We start from the raw sequence: 24,705 nt of genomic DNA, 5'->3' as shown, positions 1-24,705 counted from the left end.
GTATTTAATGTTAAGTCTGTCCTTGAAAAAGCCTGACATGTTTGTAGAACTGTTACCATGGTAAGTAAGTATCAGTAACATTAATTGAAGCATTTTGAAGGAGCACTTTCAGGCCACATGGTTAGCATCTGAGTTATCTTAAAGGCTTTTCACATTTGATGTGTGCAGTTTAATTTATTCAGACACTTGCTCTGAATCCATTCCAGCTGCTGCCTTGTGCTGAATGTCAAACAAGCACTTTAGACTCAGCTCACACTCTGGGACATGTTTGCTTTTCTGATCTTACTGTATTTAGCTGCATTCACCATTTTCTAAAATCCATCCAGTCATCTTCACTTGCTGCTTAAATACAACTCACTATCCTGATGCTGCCACTACCATGCTTTACTGTAGGGATGGAGGGATGGTATTAGCCAGGTTATGAGCTATACCATCTCCACTGAAGATGTCTGGACTTCTGTTAAGTGAGTTAGTTTTTCTTCTTCTGTGCTCCAGCATTGTGCAGGTTGGTTCATGGGTTGGTTTTTGTTCCATTGTGCGGTGTGAGCTTGACTATATAGTGTTCAGTAAATTGATGAGCATGTTGCATAAAGAAATGGCCCAAAATGAAACTTACTGAGCATCTGGAAATGTCTAATATCCATCCAACAGTATCTGGACAGGAAAGAGGGTCAGAGATTGAGAAGGAAGGTAACCTGCAGCATAGGGCTCCAGACCGGGATTCGAACCTGTGCCAGCTACGTCAACAAGCTGTAGCCTTTGAGCAGATAGCTCATATCATCTACAGTCAGTTGAACTTAGCACCATAAACATCCTTTTTTTCATAATTAAAACAATTTTTATTATTAATATGCAGTTGTTCCTGTTGAACTAATATTTTTCCCATGGATCTTCTTCAGCCTCCAGCTGAAGCTTAAACAGTCAGGATGTTTCTCATGTTTGTTAGAGGTTGCTCTTGTTTTCTGACAGCACTCCTAGTTTGTGATACTTCACCAAACATGGAGGCAGATTTAAAATTTTCAAGGTAGCATTTCTTGATTTCTTGGACAGCTTTGGTGTTTGTGTTGGACTCTTTATGGCTCATTCACACCAGCCTTTTTAATTTGAGTCTGTTTGCTCAGAAAGTTCGTTTTGTTTGGAGTATTGTGAATGCACAAAAGAATTCTGATCAACAATCAACAAGCGAACTCGGGCCGCCTGCAAACGCAGGTCTCCGTCTGTTTCAAGCAGACCAAATACAGGAAGTGGACAAAGTGCATTGTGGGTTCAGTGCACGGCGCTGCGGGCAAACAGAACCACAACACAGACGCATGTGGGATGATAGGCAGCTCTGGATGAGAGAAATGGTTTGTGGTCATATGTGGAAGAATTTGGAAATGGTTTTGACAGAAAAATGATAAACTCAGGACCGCTAGGATCTGATGCAGCTCCGTGTTATGGACTAGAAACAGAAGTTGTTCTGCATCCACTAGATGAACTAGTTTTCTCTCCTTCAGTAATTCTTGGTGCAGCATCGCCTCTGGCAGAGAGTGTAACACATTATTTAAAAGGTCTGATGCATTTGACCAGTGCTGCATGAACACGATCTCGGTCCAGAAAAATACTGCACCCCCCCAACTGAACCGAGTCCCCAGTCAGACCGTGTCTAGCGGACTATCATGGACTATCGTGTGATTGCACCCTAAGCCATTGTTGACTTCCTGCATGTTCAGGTGACATCACACAGACAGAATGCTGCATTGGTCAGAATACATTGTACTCTCATCATTCGGCTCAAATACTATGAAAAACTCATACTTTGCAGCCGCCATATTTGTGCCACTATATTTACTACATTGTCTCTGAATGGACTAAGAATTCTGTGTGAAGTGTGAACCCTCTGAGCTTTAAAACTGCGGCTTTGTTTGATAGGTGCTAGTCCAGGGGTGGGCAACTACATTTGGCCTGAGGCCAGATTTTTCTTGACCAGCTGAATGGCGGGGCAAATTTTGATCAGCAAGCAGATGAGAAAGTGGGTCAAGGAGACCTCATAATTGAATCTAGTATGTCTGTGCTTAATTACCAGGTAAATTAAACACCTCACCCACAGCAACAAAAGATATTTTCCTCGTCTTTCCGTCTGGTCTTTTTCCTTTGATGGTTTAGTAACCATAAAGCTCTGGTCTGTTGCCTCCACTATCGGGGAAAAATCCAACAGAAACAACTTTCCACCTCCACACCGAGCTCAGGAGGCGGAGGAGAGGTGATTCCTCCTGGGTTAAGCAGCTAGCTTCACGTCAGCCTGCAGTGGTGAAGCAAACACGGGACTCTGCTGGAACTAGCAAAGCTGTGTGGTGTTAATTGCTAAAGCTGGTAGCAAAACATTCACCACTAAACAGGAAGTTTCTCTCAGCGACTTCCTCTGCTCTGATGTTCCCCCTCCCCTGTCCTGCACTGCACTCTTTCCTCTCCAGCTCAGTCATTCTTAAAGGAGCCGCGCTGTTCTGTTAACCCAGCTCAGAAAACACCATCAAGCCTCTGCTCACTGACACATACCTCTTGTAATCTGTTTTCTTTTACCAGTGTAATCTGGCGGGCCAGATATTATTAGTGGCGGGCCAGTTTTGGCCCGGGGGCCGCCAGTTGCTAGCCACTGTGCTAGAACATTGTTTGGGAAACGTTACACCTTAAAAGGACCAAAAAATAAGACGGTACATGTTGACAGTGGTGAAGTACTTACCTGTAGTGCAGTCATCGCTGCACCTGAGGCCACTGGATCCACTCGCAGATGAAAACATGTTTATGTTTGGAAGAATTTTGGTCACTGAAGGCCACTATTCATTCACAACTATGTTTGGCATTTAAAGTCATTGCTATGCCCAACTTTACCACTAGATGTCAGTAATTGTTAGACACTGGAACTTTAAGCAGCAACTGAAGGAAGACTGGTTGGATGTTAGAGAGTGATGAACGCACCTTAGCAAGATCAGAAAAGCAAACATGTTCCAGAGAGTGACCTGAGTCCACAGTGACTGACATTCAGCGCCCAGCAGCAGTAATGCTGGTATGGATTCAAAGATGTGTCTGAATAACTCACACTGTGCTTATCAGTCGTAGAAAACCTTCAAGATAACTCAGATTCTAACCATATGGTCTGAATGTGCTCTTTCAAAAGCTTAATTAAATGTCTGATGGCTTCTAAGATCTGAGTTACTGATATTTATTTATTATGCTAACCGCGCTATAAACATGTCGGGCTTTTTCAAGGGCAAAACCAAAGTAGTTGCAGTGTTACAGGCTTTGTTTAACATCTATTAGAATGTTGTTTATTGAGAATACATGAATGTAAAAGTGGCTGTCAGAGATTGGTGTTATTTTAGGCCCATGTACTGCTCCGTATGCAAACATTTCACATTTCCATTTCACCTATGTAAGATAATCAACAACACAAAGTGTGCAGTAAAGAGATATAAATCCCTCACCTCATGATGATCGGCCTTGCACTGTGTCCTACCTTTCATACCATTTTACATATTTACTTTAAGCTGTTGTCCCCTCTCTCCTTCATTTTTTTCCCTCTTTTACTTGTAGGCACAATGGAGAGATGCCTTCCATACGACCAAAGTCTGACTTTGAACCGTTATTGCCCACCAAACCCAAATCCCTGCCAGGAGAATGGGGGGAAAAGCCCTCAGATACGGGTATGCCACAACTAAAAATCCTAAATAATCCAGCATTTATTTCTTCATTTAACTACAGAAGACTTAAGCTTTGTTCTTTTTTACTGAGCTGCATTGCTGATGTGGCAGCATTTCCTACTAAAACAAACCAAAGCTAAATTTAAATGAAGTCCAAGTGTTATATAAAACATCAAACTGAATGATCAGAGTTGGTCCCTTTGATTGAATATGGATGTAAAACATCTATTCCTTTACAGCATTGTTGATCAGCTGTCAGAATTTACATGATTAAAAGGATGATTTTCAGTCCATCTTTTGCAAATATGCCTTTTAAAAATAAAGAAAGAGACACAATGAGCACAAGGAAAGTGCCCATAAAACCAGATAGCAGGAGGGAGCAGCAGCTAGCATCATCATCAACCTGGAGGCTGATGTTTTTGAAACAAAGTGTAATGACAAATGGAGGCTGAAAGGTCACAGAGGAAAGCCATTAGAGTTTTTTTAATAGAGCCAACTAGAGGACATTTCACCTCAAGAGTTGTCTTTTGTGTGACAAGTGGCTGGTGGAGGTGCTAAAAGTGCAGGCGACTGTTCAGAAGGCCAGTCTGTCACTCGTTTACCACAGAACATGAAAACTCAATCTCTCCTGCAGTTACAGTTTTTTTGCCTGCAGCAGCTTAACACACAGGATGTGTGAAGTGCTGTCACACAGCAGCTGCTAAAGGTTTTCAGTGTTTGCTTGTACAGATAAGAGCGCGCATACTCTGAATGAGTACTCTAAATTCTCTCACATCCGCCCATCTTTCTCTCCTCTCTCATGATCCCTGTGGAAATCTGGAATATTCAGTGACACATTTTAATTTCCTGTGGCTGCTGAGTTTTTATCCATTTCATAGGTAATCTGTTTTCTTTTAAAATAGATTACAGGTCGGTCCACTTTGCTCTGCTCTAAGTTTAATTTTAAGCTGCTGTCACTGAAGCCAAACACTTTATAAGTCGCGAGGCTACCAGTAGATCAAAGGTTATTATGTTTTAATTTGCAGTCTGGCTTTTAATGTAAAAAACAGCTGCGAGTGAAGCTGGAGGAAGTTTAAAGTCTGATGATAGTTGGTGGAATAAGCAGAACTTAGAGCTGATAGAAGTATTGCTGTGGGAATGTACATTTGACTTGATTCCCAATGTGAGTTATTGCAGACCAAGTGGATGGATGTCCTTATTTTTTCACAGAGCCAAGTATGTAGTTGGTCTTCCTGCAACCCCCAAATAAAAAAATATTGGATGCTGTATGAAGTGTAAATAAAACAAAAGGCAATGATTAGCAAATCTCATAAATCCACATTTCATTTCCACTAGAACATAAACAAGATAATCAGAAACCACTTTTTGAGCGCATAAAAGTTTTTATTAATATTTGAGGTTTTTTAGAAATGTAGGTGTTTCCTTTACCAGTTTGTTATTTTGATATTTCGGTTTTGGGGTGATGGAAACGCACCTAATGACTCCATGCAGTGAGGAGAGAATCATGTCTGCTTTTAATTCAGTAATGCCCGAGGACCCCAGGATCACCAGCATCCAGTTTTATACCATGCACACAGGGATTTCTCCTGATTCTCTGAATCTTTTGAGGATATTTTACACTGAAGATGGTGGGAACTTAAAATGCTTTGCAATGTTATGCTAAACACAGTTCCGCAATTTTTAAACAATTTGTCACAGATTAGACAAGGCAGTTTATTTGTACAGCACCTTTCATGTACAGGACCATTCAAAGTGCTTTACACAAAACATTAAAAGCATTACAGATATTAAGAAATAGTAAACGGCAGCAGCAAATAGCAAGAATCACAATAAAATCATAAATTAATAAACTTCTGCCCATTGCTTCTGAGAGACTCTGCCTCTCTGAAATGCTCCTTTTATATATTTTATATTCTTTGTTTTATGTATCTTGTTACTGACCTGTTGCCATTTAACCTAGTTAATTGTCAAATGCTCCTCTAGCTCTTTATTTGCACCAGTTATCTTCATTCAAAATGAGCTCATATTTTACATGAAATGATAAAATGTCTCAGTTTCAACGTCTGATCTGTTTGTTTTATTGGGACTAAATGCTTGATGAAATTTACAAATCATTGCATTCTGTTCTTATTTTCATCTTACACAGCATCCAAACTCTTTTGGAATTGAGGTTATACATTGGACTTCGTTCTTGATCCTCCAGTCACCTTCTAATATCAGTTTAACACTAGAACAGCCAAGAGGGGTAATCCCCTCTGGGACTGGGCTCTCGGTCTGAAGTCCCAGCTAGATGGGTCTACACACAGTTCTGTCTTTGGCTGAGCTGGCTCTAAACTTTACAGATAGGTAGGATTAGTTCAGCTAGACCAGTGGTTCTCAAATTTTTTACAGTATGTACCACATGAGAAAATATTGAGCTCACCAAGTACCACCATCATGAAAAACCTGAACATACAGTAGCAAACATATTGAGCTATAACATACATAGCTATTAGCTATGGACAGTTCATAAAGGAACTGGGCTGCACGGTGGTGTGGTGGTTAGCACCACAGCCTCACAGCAAGAAGGTCGCTGGTTTGAATCTCAGCTGGAGGGGGAGGTTCGAACTTTGTGGCCTTTCTGTGTGGAGTCTGCATGTTCTCCCCGTGTATGCCTGGGTTCTTTCCAGGTTCTACAGCTTCCTCCCACCATTGTGGTTGTTTGTCCCCTATGTGTTGGCCCTGCGATGGACAGGTAACCTGTCCAGGTGTACCTGCCTCTCACCGGTAATGCTGGAATAGGCTCCAGCTTACCCGCGACCCTTAATGTTTAATCATTTTATTTAAAAAATATTTATGACTTTCCTCTAAGTACCACCAAGAGGCTCTCGCGTACCACTGGTGGTACACGTACCACAGTTTGAGAATATAGGAGCTAGAGCAATAGAACATCACCAGGATGCTGCAAGATGCTATATGTCTTCACCTGTCCCTGTAGCACACATGCCTACAAGGGCTCTAATCACCGGAAGCCGGGGCCTTTTCCTTTGAGATCTGTCATCAGCTACTCATCCTCCGTTATTGGCTCATTGCCCGGTAAAAAATGAGAGGTTATTTTACAACTGGCGATTCTTCCTCCTCCACATCCACTGTTACCTCCTCTCCGTCTGACTCTGTCACTGGGGGCTTGAAACAATAACCAAGCTTCCTCTGCATTCATCCACCTTTTGTATTGGTCCATTTCTAAGAATTAGCTCTGGATTATGTTGTCATAGCTGAATATAGTGCTTTAAATGAAAGAGGGAATAAAATTAACCTAATTGGTGGTTCTTGGTGTAAATGGTCATATTTCTTTTTTCTTTTAATATGTATGGTTACTGGATCCATTTTAGGAGAAGTTATGAAGTGAGAGAAATAGGGATTTTATTTAAAAAAATGACCCCCTTGACAGTCCTAGTGTTGAAGTAATTGAGCTGTTACTCCTTGTTAGTTTTTACAGCATTTAAAGTGCTGGTAGTTTTTTCATTAGCATTTAGCATCTTGCTATTTCTGCTATCTTACATTCTGGCTTTAAAATCAATTAAAATAATAAATAATTGAAAAGCACATGACTGTATGGTTGTATTTCATGTGTGTAGTTCATGTCTTCAGGAAAAGAGTGTGTGCTTTCACCTTCATAGATGTTGCAGCTGAGTGGGAAATTTAAAACGCTCTGAACAGAAGCTGTATAACACCATAAAGAAACGGGACACTTAAGAGGATCTGTAGGGAGGAAGAGGAGTGTGGTGTGTGCGGCTCACATGCTTTTACAAAAACAGGATTTTGCGTTTAGAAAGAGAATAGTCCTTTTCTGCCCACACCATAGTGGAGTTTGTGTTTAGGTTGTTCTTTATTCTCATACAGCTGTTCACTTTCTCATATAAGGTCTGTTTGTTTACATTGTTGAAGCAAACATTGCTTTTATTTTAAAAAGTTCATGTTAAACCAGCTAAAAATGTCAGCATTCTCAAATTCATGTTTCCTGCAGTGATTATTATCATCAGCTGGCAGGAAATAAACAGTCTTCAAGCCAGAATCCATTCAGGTCAAAGAAATGAAATCAAGCTCACTCCGCTCCTGTGTTTTGTTTTCGTCTTTTTTTTAGTCCCAGCTGAGATGTTTGACTTAAAAAATTCCATGTTTTTTCTTTCCTTCTTTTTCTCTCTGTTGGTCCTCAGCAGATCTGATGAGTTTTGATGAGTTGTCGTCTACCTCGGAGAAGCTCTCTCACCCCACCGCTAACAGACCAAAGATGCCTGGCAGGAGGCTGCCGGCCCAGTTTGGCGGAGTACAGTCGGTGAGGATGTGGAAAACAATCACAGACACTTTAAATTCTAAAGGTTTGACCAGAACATCTTTCAGGCCTTTACTGAACAATAAAACCAAAGAGCTGGAGGAAACTGGGATGGATGTGCTGCCATTTTTGGTTAAGCTGAGGTTGGTAACCTGCAGTAAACGTGGGGGCATTCGGCTTCTTGTGTGATGTCAGAATGAACTTAAATTCACTATAACCAGTGTTTCCTCCAGGTAATATTAGCCACCCCAACCCCACAAATAATAATAATTACTCTGACTCTTTAGTTTCATAAGGTAACTTACATACAGGCTTAATAAACAGGATGTAAATGTCATCAACTTTAAAATCCTCTCGGCTGAATCATGTATTCATGACCTTTGTGACTGTAGTGGGTAACATACACATTACGGCAGGGGTGTCCAAAGTTGGTTCTCAAGGTTCAAAATGTTTCCTGCTGCAGCACACCTGAATCAGATTAATGGTGCTTTGGCAGAACTTGACAACAAACTGTTTAGGAAAGTCATTTAATTTGGATCAGGTGTGTTGGCGCAGAGAAACATCTAAAACTTGCAGGACTGGAGCCCTCGAGGACCGAAGCTGGACACCGGAGTTTGTTGTACTGTATTACAGTGTGAATATGACGTGTGCTAATGACAAAATAACTTGATTTAAACATCTTGTGACAGCTGGACTCAGCTGTGAAGTCGCGTCACATTTCCAAACGTCATGAAAAAGTAACTTTTAAAATGTCCTGATGAAACTGTTTCATTCAGTGGAGTCGCTGTAATAGTTCAGAGTTTTAACAACTCTGATATCTTTTTTGGGATTTTCAGCCGGTTGATGTGTTTTCTGATTCACTGTGTCTGCTGTTGGAAGTGCGATCACCTGTGTGTGCGTGCACGTGTCTATGCGTGTGGCATCAGGGCACAACTCCACCGTGGACAGAGAGCAGCGACATGGCGGCATGAATCAGATCAATAACATCAGACGGTTTAGTTTTAATAGAAGAACGAAGTATAAACCTGTTCTAGAGGAGCTGGGACTTGAATGATTTCGCTGTAACTTGGTGTGTTGAAAAGCAGGTGAAAGTAAATGAACTTGACCTTGCAGTGGGGGCAACTGTATGTAAACAGTCCTCTTGAGTATTACTTGAATTCCTCACTAATTACATGTTCTTCCTGTGTTTTGTTCCCCTCCCACCCTCCCTAATCACTGACACATCTAAGTGGAACATGAATCCACAGTGTCAACTCTAACAGACTCCTTCCAGCTGTGTTAGCTGTGGTAAATGCACACAGCAGCCTCATTTCCTTTTATTCTTGTGTGGAGACATCAGTCATCCTTATTTGTTCTGATAACTGAGAAAGCTTAACGGTCTAATGTGACTGAAGATGAGCACTTTCCTCAATGTTTTATTGTTTATTGGTCAAGTCAACAATCAGATGTCTTCTCTTGCAGCCTAACAAGGAAGTGAGCGATGAGAAATCCTTCAGAATGGATGAAGAGGATGCAGCCAAACCAAAGCTAGCAGAAACCAGAAAGGTAATGCATTTCACCGTTCTTGTGATATCTGCAGCGGACTAACGGTGCAGTTGTGGTTCATTTTAAACTAGAACATTTTACTGCTGCATAAACTGCATAATAGAATAGATATAATAAATAAATAAATATAATAGAATAAATGAACCGTGCTGACAAGTGAATTGTTGCCATTTAATGACTTAATGAGAAACTTAAGAGTCTTTATGTTCTGTCATGTTGTACCGTGGTTCAACTCGTCCTCCAGTCAAATGTACAAAAGCTGTAAACATGAACAATAATCTTTATTTTTTATATTTATTTATATTTTATGCAAAAGTGATGAGTTTATTCCATCCTTTGTATTCGCTGGGTACAAGGTGGCCTTTGTGTTTAATCTTTAATAAGAAAGTAAATGAATTTAGATCAATGATGGATGCTCCACTGTGGTCACGAAGGGATGGACACGGTCAGCAACAATACTGAGGTAGGCTGTGCTGGTTAAGCCAGGCCATGTTGGTACTAAGGGACTCTAAGTAGGCCAGGAAAATACCCCCCCCACCATCACACCAGCAGCAGCCCGAACCATCGATACAAGGCAGGATGGATCCATGTTTCTAACATGTTTCTAAATCCCAGTAAATACTCAGATCCACAACCATGCTACGTTCAAGGTCACATAAATATCCTTTCTACTTCATTCTGAAGCTCAGTTTGAACTTCACCAAGTCTACATGACTAAATGCATTGATTTGCTGCCACGTGATTGGCTGTTTAGCAAACAGTTGACCAGGTGGGCTTAGAAAATTGACCTGTGAGTGTATGTAGATATACTTACTCTGACATTGTTAATGGACTCACTTTTTGAAGGCATCAAGTTCAAAGTGATGCTGTGAAGTCAGCTGTTGCCTTTTTAGTCTTTTGAAACCAGAAGTTAAAGTGACAGCAGGATTTTACTGAGAACAGCAGAAACTTTGCAGCACTGCTGGGGGATGGGCTTATCTGTCATAATGTAGTTTTACATACATTTTTAATCTGTTTAGCTCTTTACTTGATCTACTTTTTGCAGCCACAAGCGTCGCCCCCTGCTGGCCAGTTAGCATAGAGCTTGGCGACAGCTGTGCATTGGTAAATTTTAAGCCCTTTTTACACTGTCAAATAAAAAATACCCTATTTATCCTCCATCAGCACTGGAGCAGTCACAGCAGAAACACATTTATATGCTGTAATGTCTCACATGGAGTCCCTGAAACCAAAGCAGCAACTTGCAGACAAAAAGAGACCAAGTTGATGGAGCAGCAGCTCATTTTCTGTCTTGCAGCATGGTACAGTAAAACAATATAAAAAACAAGCCGGATGACAGTGTCACACAGCGTAATGAAACGTGTCCAGCACAGCTTGTAGGTTGCATTGTAATGCCATCCCTTCATGTTGTACCACGATGATTGTTTGATAATAAAGTACTGCAGTTAAAGTAATTCTCATCAGTAAATCAGTCTAAATGTTGAACCAGAACCTAACGTTTATTTTTATTATTCATTCCGAGATGAATGCAGACAAATGATTATATTCATTGATGCACACTTGATCTGTATTTTGAAGTTAAAATTAGCAGTTTTTCACCTGCAGGAATTATTTCTTTTAGTGAAATCAAAGTTAGATTCATGAAATGTGAAATAGAATTTCTCAGTTCAGTCTCTTTGACCCACATTAGGACATTAATGTGTGCAGGGGACCGATGATCTGTAGTCTGGCGTGTGATCTGATCACCTCAAAACAAGCTATTCATGCTCATTCTCGCTTCAATTGTAATTTGATTCTGACAATTTGTTTTTCCTAATAACGACAAAACTGTCCTTTTTCAATGCATTCATCAGAAATGGGAAAGTCTTTGATCACGGTTATGTGACTGAAGAAGCAAAAGCAACGAGAGATCGGTTAGTTTGTCTCAACTTGAACAGTTTTTACCATCAGAAGCTTCTGGTTTTTTAGTCAAAACTGAATATCTGGGATTATGTTTGATCATTTTATATGTTTTCAGTGGGTATTTTAAAAAAGTAACTAAAAATAATGCAAATGCAGTATTCAAGTTAAACAAAATAAGTATTAAAAGCGAGTTTTAAAAAATCTTTAGAATCTTATCACAGTAACTGATACAGCCGCGTGTAAATAAGGCAGCATCACTGCAGTATGGGCGTCCTGAAGCTCAAACAGGTGGCGGTTAGTTAGCAACACAACACACCTTTAAGGTCTCACAAACAACCTCTCATTGGCCGGTTAATTGGCCCCCTCTGGACACCAGTCTGCAGCTTAACCACCCTAAGCATGAAGGGACAGAGGCTGAGCACCACCATCTGCTGCGCTGCCCTCCACTTCAACATTTTATTAATTGCCTTCGATGCTGTCTTGCCTGGATTTGTCATGGTCAGCCAAGGCTAATTACATATGGCTGTAGGATGCACAGCCACACAAACACACACACTCACTGCAGTCAGAGAAAGGCCAGATGGGATTGTTTATCACCCAACGGTTCGGACTGCCACGGGTTAGTTTGCAGGATATGGACACTGATAAAAAAAATTTACATGTTTTTATCAGTGTTAGGATTTTTGGCAGTTGAATTTTGCACAGTCATCACATCCAGTTGTTTAATGATGTTTACGTTTTCTACATAAAATGTAAACGGTTTGAACAGATTGATTATGATCATGTAGGAATTTAGGACTGTGTTTGTCTTTGACATTCTTTGGTCTGAGATGGTGGCCTGCAGCACAGAAGCACCACAGGGGTCTGTACTCTCACCATTTCTCTTCACACTGCACACCATCAGAGCTCTAGCTTAACCTTCTGCATTGATTGCACTGGTGTGCCCAACTTCCTAACCTTAATGCACCAGCAAATATCGAGAAACACCCACATTTTCACAATGATGCACTCAGAACCACATTTTCTTACCTTTTAAAGAGGCACTACGTGAGATTCCGACCTTAAAACTGTGTCCTGGACTTGTTTGATGGCACAGTCTGTTATGTGCATTTCTGGAGCTGGAGCCCCGAGGCTGAGAAACCGCGGTTTACTATTTGTATTTATCTTCATGAAAAAAAATTTCTCTAAGCCATCTTTTCTTAATCGGGAAATGATATTTGACTCATCCATGTTGTTCTTCACTGTTCTGGATGCCCAATGTGTGCTGGTTGCAGTTTTAGACCAGCACACGACAGTGTACAACTGCTCTGCCTTTAACTGGTTAACTTTTTTTCCTTTATTTCTTCTTCTTTGTTTTTACGCTGTCATATAGACTTCTAGAATCTGGATAGCAAAAGGGAAAAATGTAAACCAGGTAATTACTGAAAGGTTGTTTGCAGAAACATCTGGTGTTTTGATAAGAACACCAACTAAAGTCGGCTCTAAAATGAACCCATCAATATTTGCTGTGTTAGAAAGCTTTAAATTCTCAGCCAGCAGAGAAAGAAATGTCCTTTTATGTTTGGCTTTCAATGTCAATCCTTACATTTTACCTCAAAAAGGATGTCGCATAAATCACACTCTTCTCAGCTCAGGCTTCAGAGGATGTAACACACATAAACACACAGGATTCTGAATTTCATGCTTGAAATTGCATATTTTTGTGATGGCGGTCCTAGATGATTTGCAAAGGAACTCTGATAAGCATGGTTCCCTAGACGTTGAATGTGAGCAGACTCAACACTGACAGCTGACGGCACATCATTGTCAAGAGTGACAAATCCACATCTGTGTCGGGTGGTGTGAAACCCCAAATCGCCTGCAGTGTGAGCCATCCTTCACCTTGTTTGTGATAAACAGGCGTTGATTTGTCTTGATAAATTCCTCTCCTAAATGGAAGAGCTTTCTTCCAGGATGAAAACATCCTGCAGAGTCATGTCATGAAAGGACTTAACTGAATAAATGAAGTGGGTCATGCTTCCTATATGGTTGAATGTCAGCAGATCTGTGAACCAAAAATCTTTAGAAGGAATATTGACTTTTACACATTTGCAGAATATCTGTCAGCCCGTCTCACATTCTGTCTCTGCATTATCTCCACAGCCTTCCACAAACACCTTATCCAAGTCGCCGTCGCTCCACAGGCCCACCGAGTCCAAGCCGAGCCCCGCGGCGGCCCCTGGCTCAGATGTCGGCACCTCGCAGAGCAGCAGAGCCCGGCTGGAGCCAGAGGAGCCCAGCTCCCAGCTAGACGAGCTCAGAAGCCAGATGAAAGACCTGCTGGTGTCTGTGGAGCTGCTCAAAGCTCAGCAAATGTAATCAAAGTGGAATTTTAGGAAACAAAAATGGATGTAACTTTAATGATTTTGTAATTCCTAAATCTCTGCTTATTGGCAGTTATTTCATCAGTTTCTATTGAAGAAAGCACCTGTCAGTGGCTTTAAATATGAGTTTTTTTCTTCTTTCTTCTTCAACATTAGGAATTATAAGCTTGTAGACGCATGCTGATGGATGCTTGCATGTGTGTTTGTTTTGTAGGAAAGAGATAGCAGAGCTTCGAGGAGAGCTGGATGAAGAGCGAATAAAGCGTCTGGCCCTGCAGGTAGCATTGATTGTTACAGAAACACACGCTGAGCTGAGCATTTATTACTTCATTGGTGTAAACAAATATTGATGCTTTTTGTTAATGGGCAGCACACAAGCTGGAGTGGAGTTCCTCCAACAGCATCTACTTTCAGCATTTAGTTAACAGAACATGGCAGACGAATGCTAAAGGATGGATATGTAACAGCTTTTACCGGGAACAGAAATTGTATATTTTTAACATTCACACACAAAAATATATTCCCGGTCATATTAATGCCACTATCATCTTGCTTACCCTAATTTCTACTTGTTTCCTGCTGTATTTTGTACTTGTGGGCCCTGTGAGGCCCTGAGGCAATATTTAATAGAATATTAGTGCAGATGTTGGCTCTGGTGGTAGATAAACGTGTTTCACCGTCTGTCCCTGCATTTACACATGAATTTAACCGCTTGGACAAAATTCTACATGTACAAAAATTTATCTGGCTACATATATATGTGTGTCTGGGGTGTGTGTGTGTGTATGGATAGGGGTGGGATTAAATAAAAATAAAAAATCGAGATTAATTAGAGGTTTCGTAATTAATTAATCTTGATTGATTGCATTTTAATTGCATAACAAAAGTTGCTTTAAAAATCAATTTATACAGAACGGTGGTCTGTGTGCCATATTTTGCTTGACAGATTTGCTCTAGGAGACATGTTATAAACATGGCTGCCCTTGATATTTTTATTATTTTTATTGTAATCTTATTTTCTTTAGTCTTTATATGTCAGTGCCGAACCTGACAGGGAGATAGAGGAGGAGGGGAAAGAAAGGGAGAAAAGGACAGGATTAAAAGTGTAAATGTTGTCTAGGCTGCCTAAAACACATAAAAAAAAAACAATACAAACTACCACAGTACTACATGATACATAAAGAAAAATAGGATAATGATGATATGAAAAAGTACAGCAGTCATCAAATGTACCTGCAGAGAACCGTACCAACACACAAACATCAGCAACATCTAGTCAGAAGTGGATGGAGAAACGAGCATGTTTGTAAGCATGCACGTGTGTACATGCGTGTGTGGCCATGCAACAAGGAAGAAATGTGTGGTTGCAAAGGGGGCCGTTATCACGCCGCACCCCGAAGCATCAGCGGGGGACGGGGGGAGCCCGAGGCCCCAAAGACCCAGCAGGTCCACAGAGCACCAAGCCCAGGACAGCCAAAGCAGACAGAGCAGCGGCCCACTCTGACCAGAGCAGAGGGGCCACGGGGCAGGGGCACTAGGCAGCACAGGGAGATGGTAAGCAGCCCCCCACAGGTCCAAGGGCCACCCATTCCCCCAGAAGGCCCCAGACCCGACCCTTTCCACATACACATGCCCACACAACCACATACATTCTCCCAGAGGTCTCACCAGCCCTGCACCGAGGGCGGCCCCCAGGGTAAATGGCGCCCAGCAGCACCCCGCACAGGACTCCAGGCAGGCACCAAACCTCCACCCCCTGCAACCCCAAGCGCCTCCCAGGACACAAGAGCGTAGGAAGACCCCCGCCCCCCAATTTTTTTTTTTTTCATTTAAGTGTGTTTCAGTGAACAACTGAATCAAATGATAGACACAGACATTAATATTTTAAACTCAAGCTCTAGTAATGTCTGGAAAAATGCATTTAATTGCATTTTATTTCTAAACATTAGAAAAATAAATAGAAAACACCCCTGCCCAAACTGAATATACCTAAAGTTTAAGTGTCATTTTAAGTACTTTAACTAACAGCTCCAGCTGTTCTCTAATTAAGAGTCTACTACATGTTACAGTACTTTTAACTTTTTGAACGTTTTCGCCCACACTCGTCATTAATAGGCATTATTTAAGTAAACCAGGAGCAGATGGAGCCGAGGTGAACGTCTCGCGTCTGACTACACCTGCGAGTGCTTTTGGATGGAGGAGGGGTGGAAGTGCTGCTCATTGAGAAGAAATAAACATGCTTTCATGTCACTTTCAAAAAGTCTGCAATGAAACCAGAAAAAGTTGCTAGATTTGTCGCTAGTCACTTCTTTGACACAGAGCCACTGGATGGGTCTGAAAACTAAATATAGCAGCAAAGTAGCTGAACTGGCAACAGAAATTTAGCCGAGCTCTGAGGGTTCCCTTCAGTTTAATTGTTATACTGGAAATCGTGCACTAACAAACATTCCACGTTGTTTGGAATGCGAACTGTGATTAAGTTTACATTTTTTTTTATGCGCTAATATTTTTACAATGAATTAATCGTAATTAACGAGTTAAAGTCCTACCTGTAATATTTACACATATACATATTTACTCATTCATGCATTACAACTTACAGATCACAACTAACCTATGAAACATTTAATCCCAGGTATCTAGAGCTTTTTTTTATTTTAATTTTAGCTTAAATTATTTCAAATTTGCATTTGTGTAGATTTCCACATGTGTGTAGTAATCCTAACCTACTGGACTGACTCACTTCATCATACAAACGGAATTCAGATCCATTAAGTAAGAAGATAAAGATAAAAGAAGTTATCCCCTTGCCATGGAAATGTTTTACATTTAAATAGAAAAAATGAAACTTCACATGGTCAAATTAGGAGTTATTTTATTGAAAATGTAATTGAATGTCTTCTGCATCATCAGATTGGTGCTACTGGCGGCCAGTTTTGGCCCCCGGGCCGTACTTTTGACACCCCTGGGCTAGGTGATAGATGGATGAAATCATGTTTATCTTTAATTCTGCTTAAAAATCAGTAATACTTGCAGATTGTTCCTTTTGTGTGAAACAATTTGGTTTCATTTTGAACTTCAAACCAGTTTAAAGACAAAATATTTCAGTTCGTTTTCATAAAAACTGAGTCCAACTTAAAGATCAGCAGCATCTTAGTCCTGCGTGGAGATCCTCCATCACCGCAGTGATCACGCCAACCTTCCTGTGCTGCTGACCATACGTGTGGACTGAACATTACATTTTTTCTCTCAGCATGGCACCAATATGAATCACATCCCATTCAGAGAGAACCCCCACAGAGTACAGGTAAACATAGCTGAGCTGGTGTGTATAAAAAAAGAAAAGAGGAGCCGGAGAAATGGGTGGCTAACGTGTAAAGAAAGGAGGGTTTCCTTCGGTTTGTTGTCCTGCTGTTCTGTTTGCTGGTGTCCATAATCTGTGACACAATGTGCAGAGGCAGCTTTAGCTTTGGGTGGACATATGTTGAATGTGATGTGTTACATAATAATTGAAGCTGAAGTTTATGTAAATGTCACATTCTCGTGGGGGTTCCTTCATACAGCGGAAAATAAAATGTTTTCGTGCTCCTGGCCTCTCAGCAGTCATCATTCCTCATCCGCTCCAAGACATGTGCAATAACAATAACAAGACTCACACATCAGTAGATGTCAAAAAGAAGAGACTTTCTTCATCGAGGAAATCCTAAATGGAGTAGAAGATGAAAATATACGCCACAAAACGCAAGACTGTCACAGAACAACAAATATTTAAAAGCCACACAGGGTACTAATATTTTACTTTTTCATAGACTCAGCTCAGAGCCTTTATTAAAAGCTCTTGAAGTATTCACAGCCAGTCAAATATTAAATACAAAAACCTCCTTATCAGACATAATCTTAAAATCTTAGAAACAGAGTTTATTAATCAGAACATACAGTATTTACAAGCATAAAATAGAAAACTATAAATAATAATAATACTTTTTATTCAAAAACGCCTTTCAAAACACCCAAAAAGTTATACCTTTGTATAACAGTATAACAGCAGTAGATAGTTTTAGTCGACGAAAACTCAAAAAGGTTTTAGTCTAGTTTTAGTCAAATTTAAATAAATAAGAATTAGTCTTTTAACAAATTAATTTAAGTCAATAATACGTATTAAAAAGTGGAATCAAGGTTGACAGGTTATAACAAGTAATTTATAAAGAAGTTAACCTTAATGCTTTTACATAATAACCAGATCCTTTACCAGACTGACAGCTTTAGCCGAGACTTTCCCATCAACAGGGATGAAATGCTGCCGTGTTACTTACCTGCTGCTGGACAGAAACTTTTTATTTCTATATTTCATCTTTTTTTTATGAATGGATGCCCAACTTCATCATACAAACATGTCACACAAGAAAATATCAGATCTATAAGTTCAACATATAGCAACACATTGTGAGCTTGTTGTTTGGTTATTTTCATCAATAATTACAAAATTAAAAAGAATGTTTTAGACTTAGAAGGTTTCCAACCAACAGCAGATACTTTCTGATCTACTTAGGGTGATGCTTTACACAGAAAAAGTTCTAGCTGTGGAATCAATTACTCCTAAAAAGCAAAGAGCAACAACATCCTTACTTTGGTAACTGTGGCTTTATATCTGAGAATTTGAAGTGAAGTGTAAAACTCCACCCTGAACATACACATGTCCAAAATATGAGCAAAGGATGAGGAACACATGCTCAACTTGACCTGGTCTGCCAGTGAAATTATGATGGATTATAGTTAAAATATGTCCATATATCGTCTCATCGCTTCCACCAAATCCCTTCATCCACACTGCTGCCATGATTCATCTATGAAAGAATAAACTGCACGTCTGGTGGTGGGCGTGGCCAAGGTGCAGCAGCATTGCTGATTGACAGATTGAGCTCACAACAGGCAGAAATGTCGTTTTTAATGTCGGTCAATCAGCCCTGAACATTTTCGTCCCGTCAGCGAAATCTCACAAACGTCTTGTCATGTTTTCATCTCCAGAGAGCCATTTTTAGCTCGTCACCGTCTCATTATCGTCATGAAAAAAAGGTTCGTTAACGAAATAAATTCGTCATCGTTGACGAAAACAACACTGTTGTATAAAAGAAAGTCTGTGCACCATAAATATAAATAAGTGTAAAAGTGTAAGTAGCACCAGGCTCATGTGCATGTTGTAATAATACAATGAGTACTATATCATTTAGTCATCCTCATGGGAGGAGGAGAGGAAGAGGACTATCCCCATCAAGGAGGATCGTCAGGTTTCCGTATGATGTCAGAATGCACTGAATGTACATTTTAAACATTACAGATGAACTTCATTTACTTTCTCTAAATTTTTGAATGTACATGTACATACTGTTCAATGTTTAAGTACTTACTGCAGAACATGCTGTTTTCTAACAAGGTGATTAACCAAAGAAGGAGTGTCTGAACCATAAATCGACCATTAATGTTCTGTTCAAAGACGGCTTGTAAACAGTCCTCCTCATCATACTCTTCATCATCAGACCAAGACCCCGCCCAACACAGGACAAACTAGCAGTGGTGTACTCACCACTGTGCAGTTCAGCTCAGGTTCTGCTTTACTCGTGCATTCATCTTCATCGTAATCCCTGCCACCGAATGCAGCAGGATGCCTCCACCACTGGGCGTTTCACAGCAGAGGGGATAATGATGAGGATGATGATGGCACTGGATAAATCATGGACTCCACAAACTCTGCCAGACAGACCACATTCCCTCAGAACATTAAGAATCGTTAACTCACATACAATAAACAGTTGTAGCTGTAGATGTTTTAGATTAATCAAACAATAAATAGCTGTAGAGCTGAGCTTATAATTCAAATCTAAAATAAAATACAGATTATGCCCTCCTGGAGCACTTTATCAGGTCCACCTTAATACTTTAATACCTTACTCTTGCCTTACTTTTTCCTCCAGAATTATTTTATTTCTTGGGGTCATAGATTCAGCAAGATGGTGGAAACCTTCCTCAGAGGTTTTCTCCATATTGACATGACAGCATCACACAGTTGCTGCAGGTTTGTCGGCTGCATCCATGATGAGAATCTCCCGTTCCACCACATCCCAAAGCTGCTCTACTGGACTGAGATCTGGTGGCTGTGGAGGCCGTTGGAGTCCAGTGAACTCATCGTCATGTTCTAGAAAGCAGGTGGAGATGATCTGAGCTTTGTGACATGGTGCATTATCCTGCTGGAAGTAGCATCAGAAGATGCTCCACTGTGGTCACAAAGGGATGGACATGGTCAGCAACAATACTCAGGTAGGCTGTGCTGGTTAAACCAGGCCACGTTGGTACTAAGGGGCCCAAAGTGGGCCAAGAAAATCTCCCCCCACCATTACACCAGCAGCAGCCTGAAGCGTTGATCCAAGGCAGGATGGATCCATGTTTTCATGATGTTTCCACCAAATCCTGAGCCTAGCATCTGAATGTGGAGCTGAAATGGAGACTCATCAGACCAGCAACGTTTCTCCATCTTCTATTGTCCAGTGTTGGTGAGTGTGTGTGAATTGTAGCCTCAGTTTCCTGTTCTTAGCTGACAGGAGACACCCGGTGTGGTCTTCTGCTGCTGTAGCCCATCTGCTTCAAGGCTGGACGTGTTGCGTGTTCAGAGATGCTGTTCTGCAGACCTTGGTTGGAACCAGTGCTGATTGGACTTCCTGTCGCCTTTCTATCATCTCCAACCAGTCTGTCCAATTTCTTCTGACATCAACAAGACCTTCTGGTCCAGACAACTGCTGCTCACTGAGTATTTTCTCTTCTTTAGACCATTCTCTGGAAATCCGAGAGATGGTTGTGTGTGAAAATGCAAGTAAATACTCAGACCAACAACCATGCCACGTTTAAAGTGTCTAAAATCACCTTTCATGCTGATTCTGATGCTCAGTTTGAACATGTCTACATAACTAAATGCATGAAGTTGCTGCCATGTGACTGGCTGGCTAGACATTTGTGGTAACAAACATAACCAAAATTCAAGTTAATGTCAAATTCTTTGTTTTCGTAGAGGACATAAAGAAATGTTACATTCATGTGTGTGAAATCTAATAAAATCTGAAAAACTGCCACAAATTTAACTCAGTGAGTTTATGTTGATTGTTTTTCTCTTTTTTCCACAGATGGAGGTGGAGAAGTTAAAGATGACCATCCACTCGACGTGAAGCCTTTAACCTAATCAACACCAAGCCTCAAGGTGCTGGCCCGTCAACCAATCAGAGAGCAGGAGGGCGGCGATGGACGGGTAGTTGAACAGACGAGGAGACAGCGGTGACTCACGAACCACCTCCAGCACAATCCTTATTCATTGATCTACAAAAACAAACTTTTCTGTATTTGTAAGATTTACATTTTGCACATATCATTTGTTTTCAAGCTAGGTGTAATTAAGTTTCAGATGTAAATGTTTCTCTCTTTTTTATTTTGCCAACACACAAAAAACAAACTGAGGCCTTACTTCAAACTACTGCTACTGGACACCTCTGCTCCTCTCTGCCCTTCACTCCCCGAGTTCTTCCAAGTCCTCGGGACGAGGTTGGCTCTCAGTACTACTGACTCTTTGTAAAGCAGGGGGTGATTCTTTTCTTTGCCTAGCTTCTTTCTCACATATTTTTTATGATGCACAAATAGTTGATTTTAAAAAGTAAGATGTTTGATTTGACTAAACCTCTCGGGATTCAGATGATTTATTTCCTGCATGCGGAAAGGCCGCAGCTCTTCGCTTCTTTTTTGTCTTTTTGTATGTTTTCTAGCATTTCTATCCAGGGTAACACTACTGTGCCTCTTAAACACAAAACATCTATCTAGTGTTTGTAATGGAATCTGGAAATATTTGCAGCATGATAGTGTATATCTATTTTTAAATCTACTGACATGCCTAGTCAAATACTATATAGCGGGCCTCTTTCTATGCTGGTCTCTTCTATTTTTGTCACTGTTACACTGGCAATGTTCTCAGTTTAGCCAGAGTTAGAATTTATAATGCAAGCATTAAAAAAATTTAAAAGCAGTGGAGAGATGAGGAAAAAAAACAAAAAAAACAAAAACAGGAGCCTCATTTTGATCTTTTTGTCTTCAATCTGGCATCTGTCCTTCATTCCTGTTGCTGTCCTCTCTGACTCCTCCTCTCCTTACTTCCATCCATCTTTGATTCAAAGTGAGTCATATGATGAGGGGAGCCGTGTCTTTCTGCTTGCTAATATGTTATGCATGAGCCTGCACAGCAGGGATCGGCCGTCTTGCCATTTTATGTGAACATCTGTCTCCTTGTCTTGCATCTCCTCCCACATTCCAAGTTCACAAGTTAAGCTAACTGGAAGCACACACTAGAGCAGCAACAGTGAAGCACGCACAGACGTGTTCGTTAAGTCTTTTAGCCGATTTCCAAGGCTTCGGCCGTGTGTAAATGAGACAATCGTGCTGTGTCTTTGGAAACGAGTGTCGGCAGCTGAGAGGAGGTCAGCTTTCCCACCAGCTGAAATTAATTGATAAGAATCAGATGATTTTTGGCTCAAATTCACGATGGATCCTGCTGATTCTTCAGCTCATCCTTTGTGATGCCATGTAAATCTTAAGCCAGATGGCAAGTATTAAAATGTATTCAGAGTTTTTGGTGTTTTCACTGTGAGAGCTAATAAATAAACTATCATTGCATTATTGGCAGTAAAAAAACCCGGACTGCAGCGTTAAAACCAAATGCTGAACAAAGCTTTTTCTGATATTGGTGTATGAGTCACTTAATCACAGACAGATGATAGATAAGTCTTTAATTATTGAATTAGGTTTATTTAGGGGCTTTATTGAGCATTGGATGTGATAAATGCAACTGTACTGCATTCATTGTCTCATCGTGGTGTACAACAGCTGGGTTAGTGTCAATAATAACAAGCTGCTGTTTAGTTCAGATTCCTGCAGAAAAACAGCCTCAGCTGGATTTATTATCTACTGACATCCAGCCTAACATGTTGAATCATGTTAGTAAACAGGCTGGATTCAGTTGTTTTTGGGAGCAAAAAGAAGAAAACGCCTCTGAAAAACCTATAATCTCACACATGGGCTTTAAGATGCCTAATGGCTCCATTCACAGCCCACTCTAGTGGATTCTTTCTAACAGTTTCAGGGCCAGTGGATGAGCTCCTCTGTCTGCACCATGCTGTCATCAACATTTTGAGATGCTTAAACCAGTACCTGGTGTAAACGCATCTGGCCTCTGTGGGACATTTAGTTCCAAGTCACAGCGGGTTTTCATTTGCAAGACAAATGTTGCGTAACTGTTTTTCATCTGTAGATGTTACAAATGCAAATCCTGCTCAGCGTTACTTCTTGTGCGTATTTTTCTTTTCTTTTAATGTCCTTTAAAGTATATCACAAATGTCTTAAAAAAGTGTTACTTTACCTTAAAATCCTCCTCAGGCTTGATTTGACAGATCTGGGATCCAGAGTGCTTTGATGAAGTTAAAAGTTCATATCTGACCTTACTGAGCATGGCACTTGTTCAGTGTGCCATGCCAAGTTTATTTCTAGTGTGTTCTCTTTAAACAGTACGGTTGGCAAATGAAATGATCATATTGTGGGAACAGAGAGGTGGTGGATCGATTAGGGCTCTGGCTCTTTGTGATATCTGTAATAAATCTCCACATTTACATTCCAGACAAGAAAAACAAAAGTAAATCTGCACATTTGTAACATATTTTCCAGTGATTTTGTTTACAAGAGCTGTATCCTTGCATGAGCTGAGATTCTTTGCAGAAATGAATAAATATCTCTATTTACTATCAAACTTCTCTGCTTTTTCCTTATGTATGAAAGTGTGCATCACTTTAAAGTTTTCATTTATGCATAACAACCTAGAAGCCTTTTCATGCTTGACTTGAGATGCTTGACAGTGTTCCAGAAACACACAGGGCCTACCTTCAAACACGAGTTAATTTCTGCATGAGCAACTAAGGGGCTGGAGTTGCTCACCGGGAGCAACTCCAGAATGGAAGAGGGTCCAGCCCCTCTCAAGGACAGTGGTTCCAGAGCCCAGGCCGTGTGTCGAGGTGAGTCCAACTATATCTAGCGGGAACCGCTCAACCTCGCGCACCAGCTCAGGCTTCTTCCCCGCCAGAGAGGTGACATTCCACGTCCCTAGAGCTAGCTTTTGCAGCCGAGGATCAGACCGCCAGGGTCCCCGCCTCTGGCAGCCGCCCAGCTCACACTGCACCCGACCCCTATGGCCCCTCATGCAGGTGGTGAGCCCACGGGAGAGATTCAGATTTGTGATTTGTATTTTTTCCATTGTATAAAATTAAAAAAAGAAATTAAGATAAAAATCCTCATAAGTTGTAAGATGGAAATGACAGGAAAAAATAGTTGGAAGGGGATATTTAGGTCTTTTTTTAAGCTGGGTGCATGTTTGTTCCCGTGACAACATGGTGCACAGTTCACACTACTATTATTGCCATGTTCAGATGCTGGCGTTGTGTATGTAACATGTTACTTCAGATAAGAGTCTCTACTGCTCATACAGGATGTGGGAGAGAAAAATCAGTCAAATACATGTTTCCTCCTCTGGAGCAGGTGATGTGTTCAGCCTAAGTTACAACAGTGATGTAACCAGGTTATACCAGTGCTGCCCTGACTTTAGGCTCAACATGACTGGCTCAGCTATTAATCTTCCTCTGCAGTGCTCCCTTCAGGTCTGATGAAATTGTAGGAAGTCCATATGTATATTAATATGGGGTTGAGGCCAGTTATAGCATTTTAAGTGTAACTGCACAGAAAGTAACTCGCCACAAGATTTCCTCTAATCCAAACTCAGCATCTCGTGTTTCCCCAGCTGCAGGTTACACAAATGCACCTTCACCATCATAGATGC

The 24,705-nt window shown here is 40.8% G+C and overlaps 1 protein-coding gene across 3 annotated transcripts in view; it reads left to right on the top strand.

The window, feature by feature from the left end:
• Positions 1 to 23,617, top strand: part of LOC121633658 (CD2-associated protein) — a 70,309-nt gene extending 46,692 nt beyond the window's left edge. For 2 of the 3 annotated variants that reach the window (XM_041975838.1, XM_041975840.1), the window contains 6 exons: positions 3,571 to 3,680; positions 7,874 to 7,992; positions 9,451 to 9,534; positions 13,579 to 13,790; positions 14,014 to 14,077; positions 20,969 to 23,617. In XM_041975838.1, the coding sequence (XP_041831772.1) occupies positions 3,571 to 3,680; positions 7,874 to 7,992; positions 9,451 to 9,534; positions 13,579 to 13,790; positions 14,014 to 14,077; positions 20,969 to 21,010 (631 nt within the window). In that variant the 3' untranslated portion in view covers positions 21,011 to 23,617. The remainder of the gene's footprint in view (positions 1 to 3,570; positions 3,681 to 7,873; positions 7,993 to 9,450; positions 9,535 to 13,578; positions 13,791 to 14,013; positions 14,078 to 20,968) is intronic. The other variant, XM_041975839.1, reaches the window with a different exon arrangement.
• Positions 23,618 to 24,705: the final 1,088 nt, after the last annotated feature.

This window comes from Melanotaenia boesemani, chromosome 22, assembly GCF_017639745.1.
Source record: "Melanotaenia boesemani isolate fMelBoe1 chromosome 22, fMelBoe1.pri, whole genome shotgun sequence".
Taxonomy (NCBI): domain Eukaryota; kingdom Metazoa; phylum Chordata; class Actinopteri; order Atheriniformes; family Melanotaeniidae; genus Melanotaenia; species Melanotaenia boesemani.
This window is presented reverse-complemented; position numbering and strand designations above follow the sequence as displayed.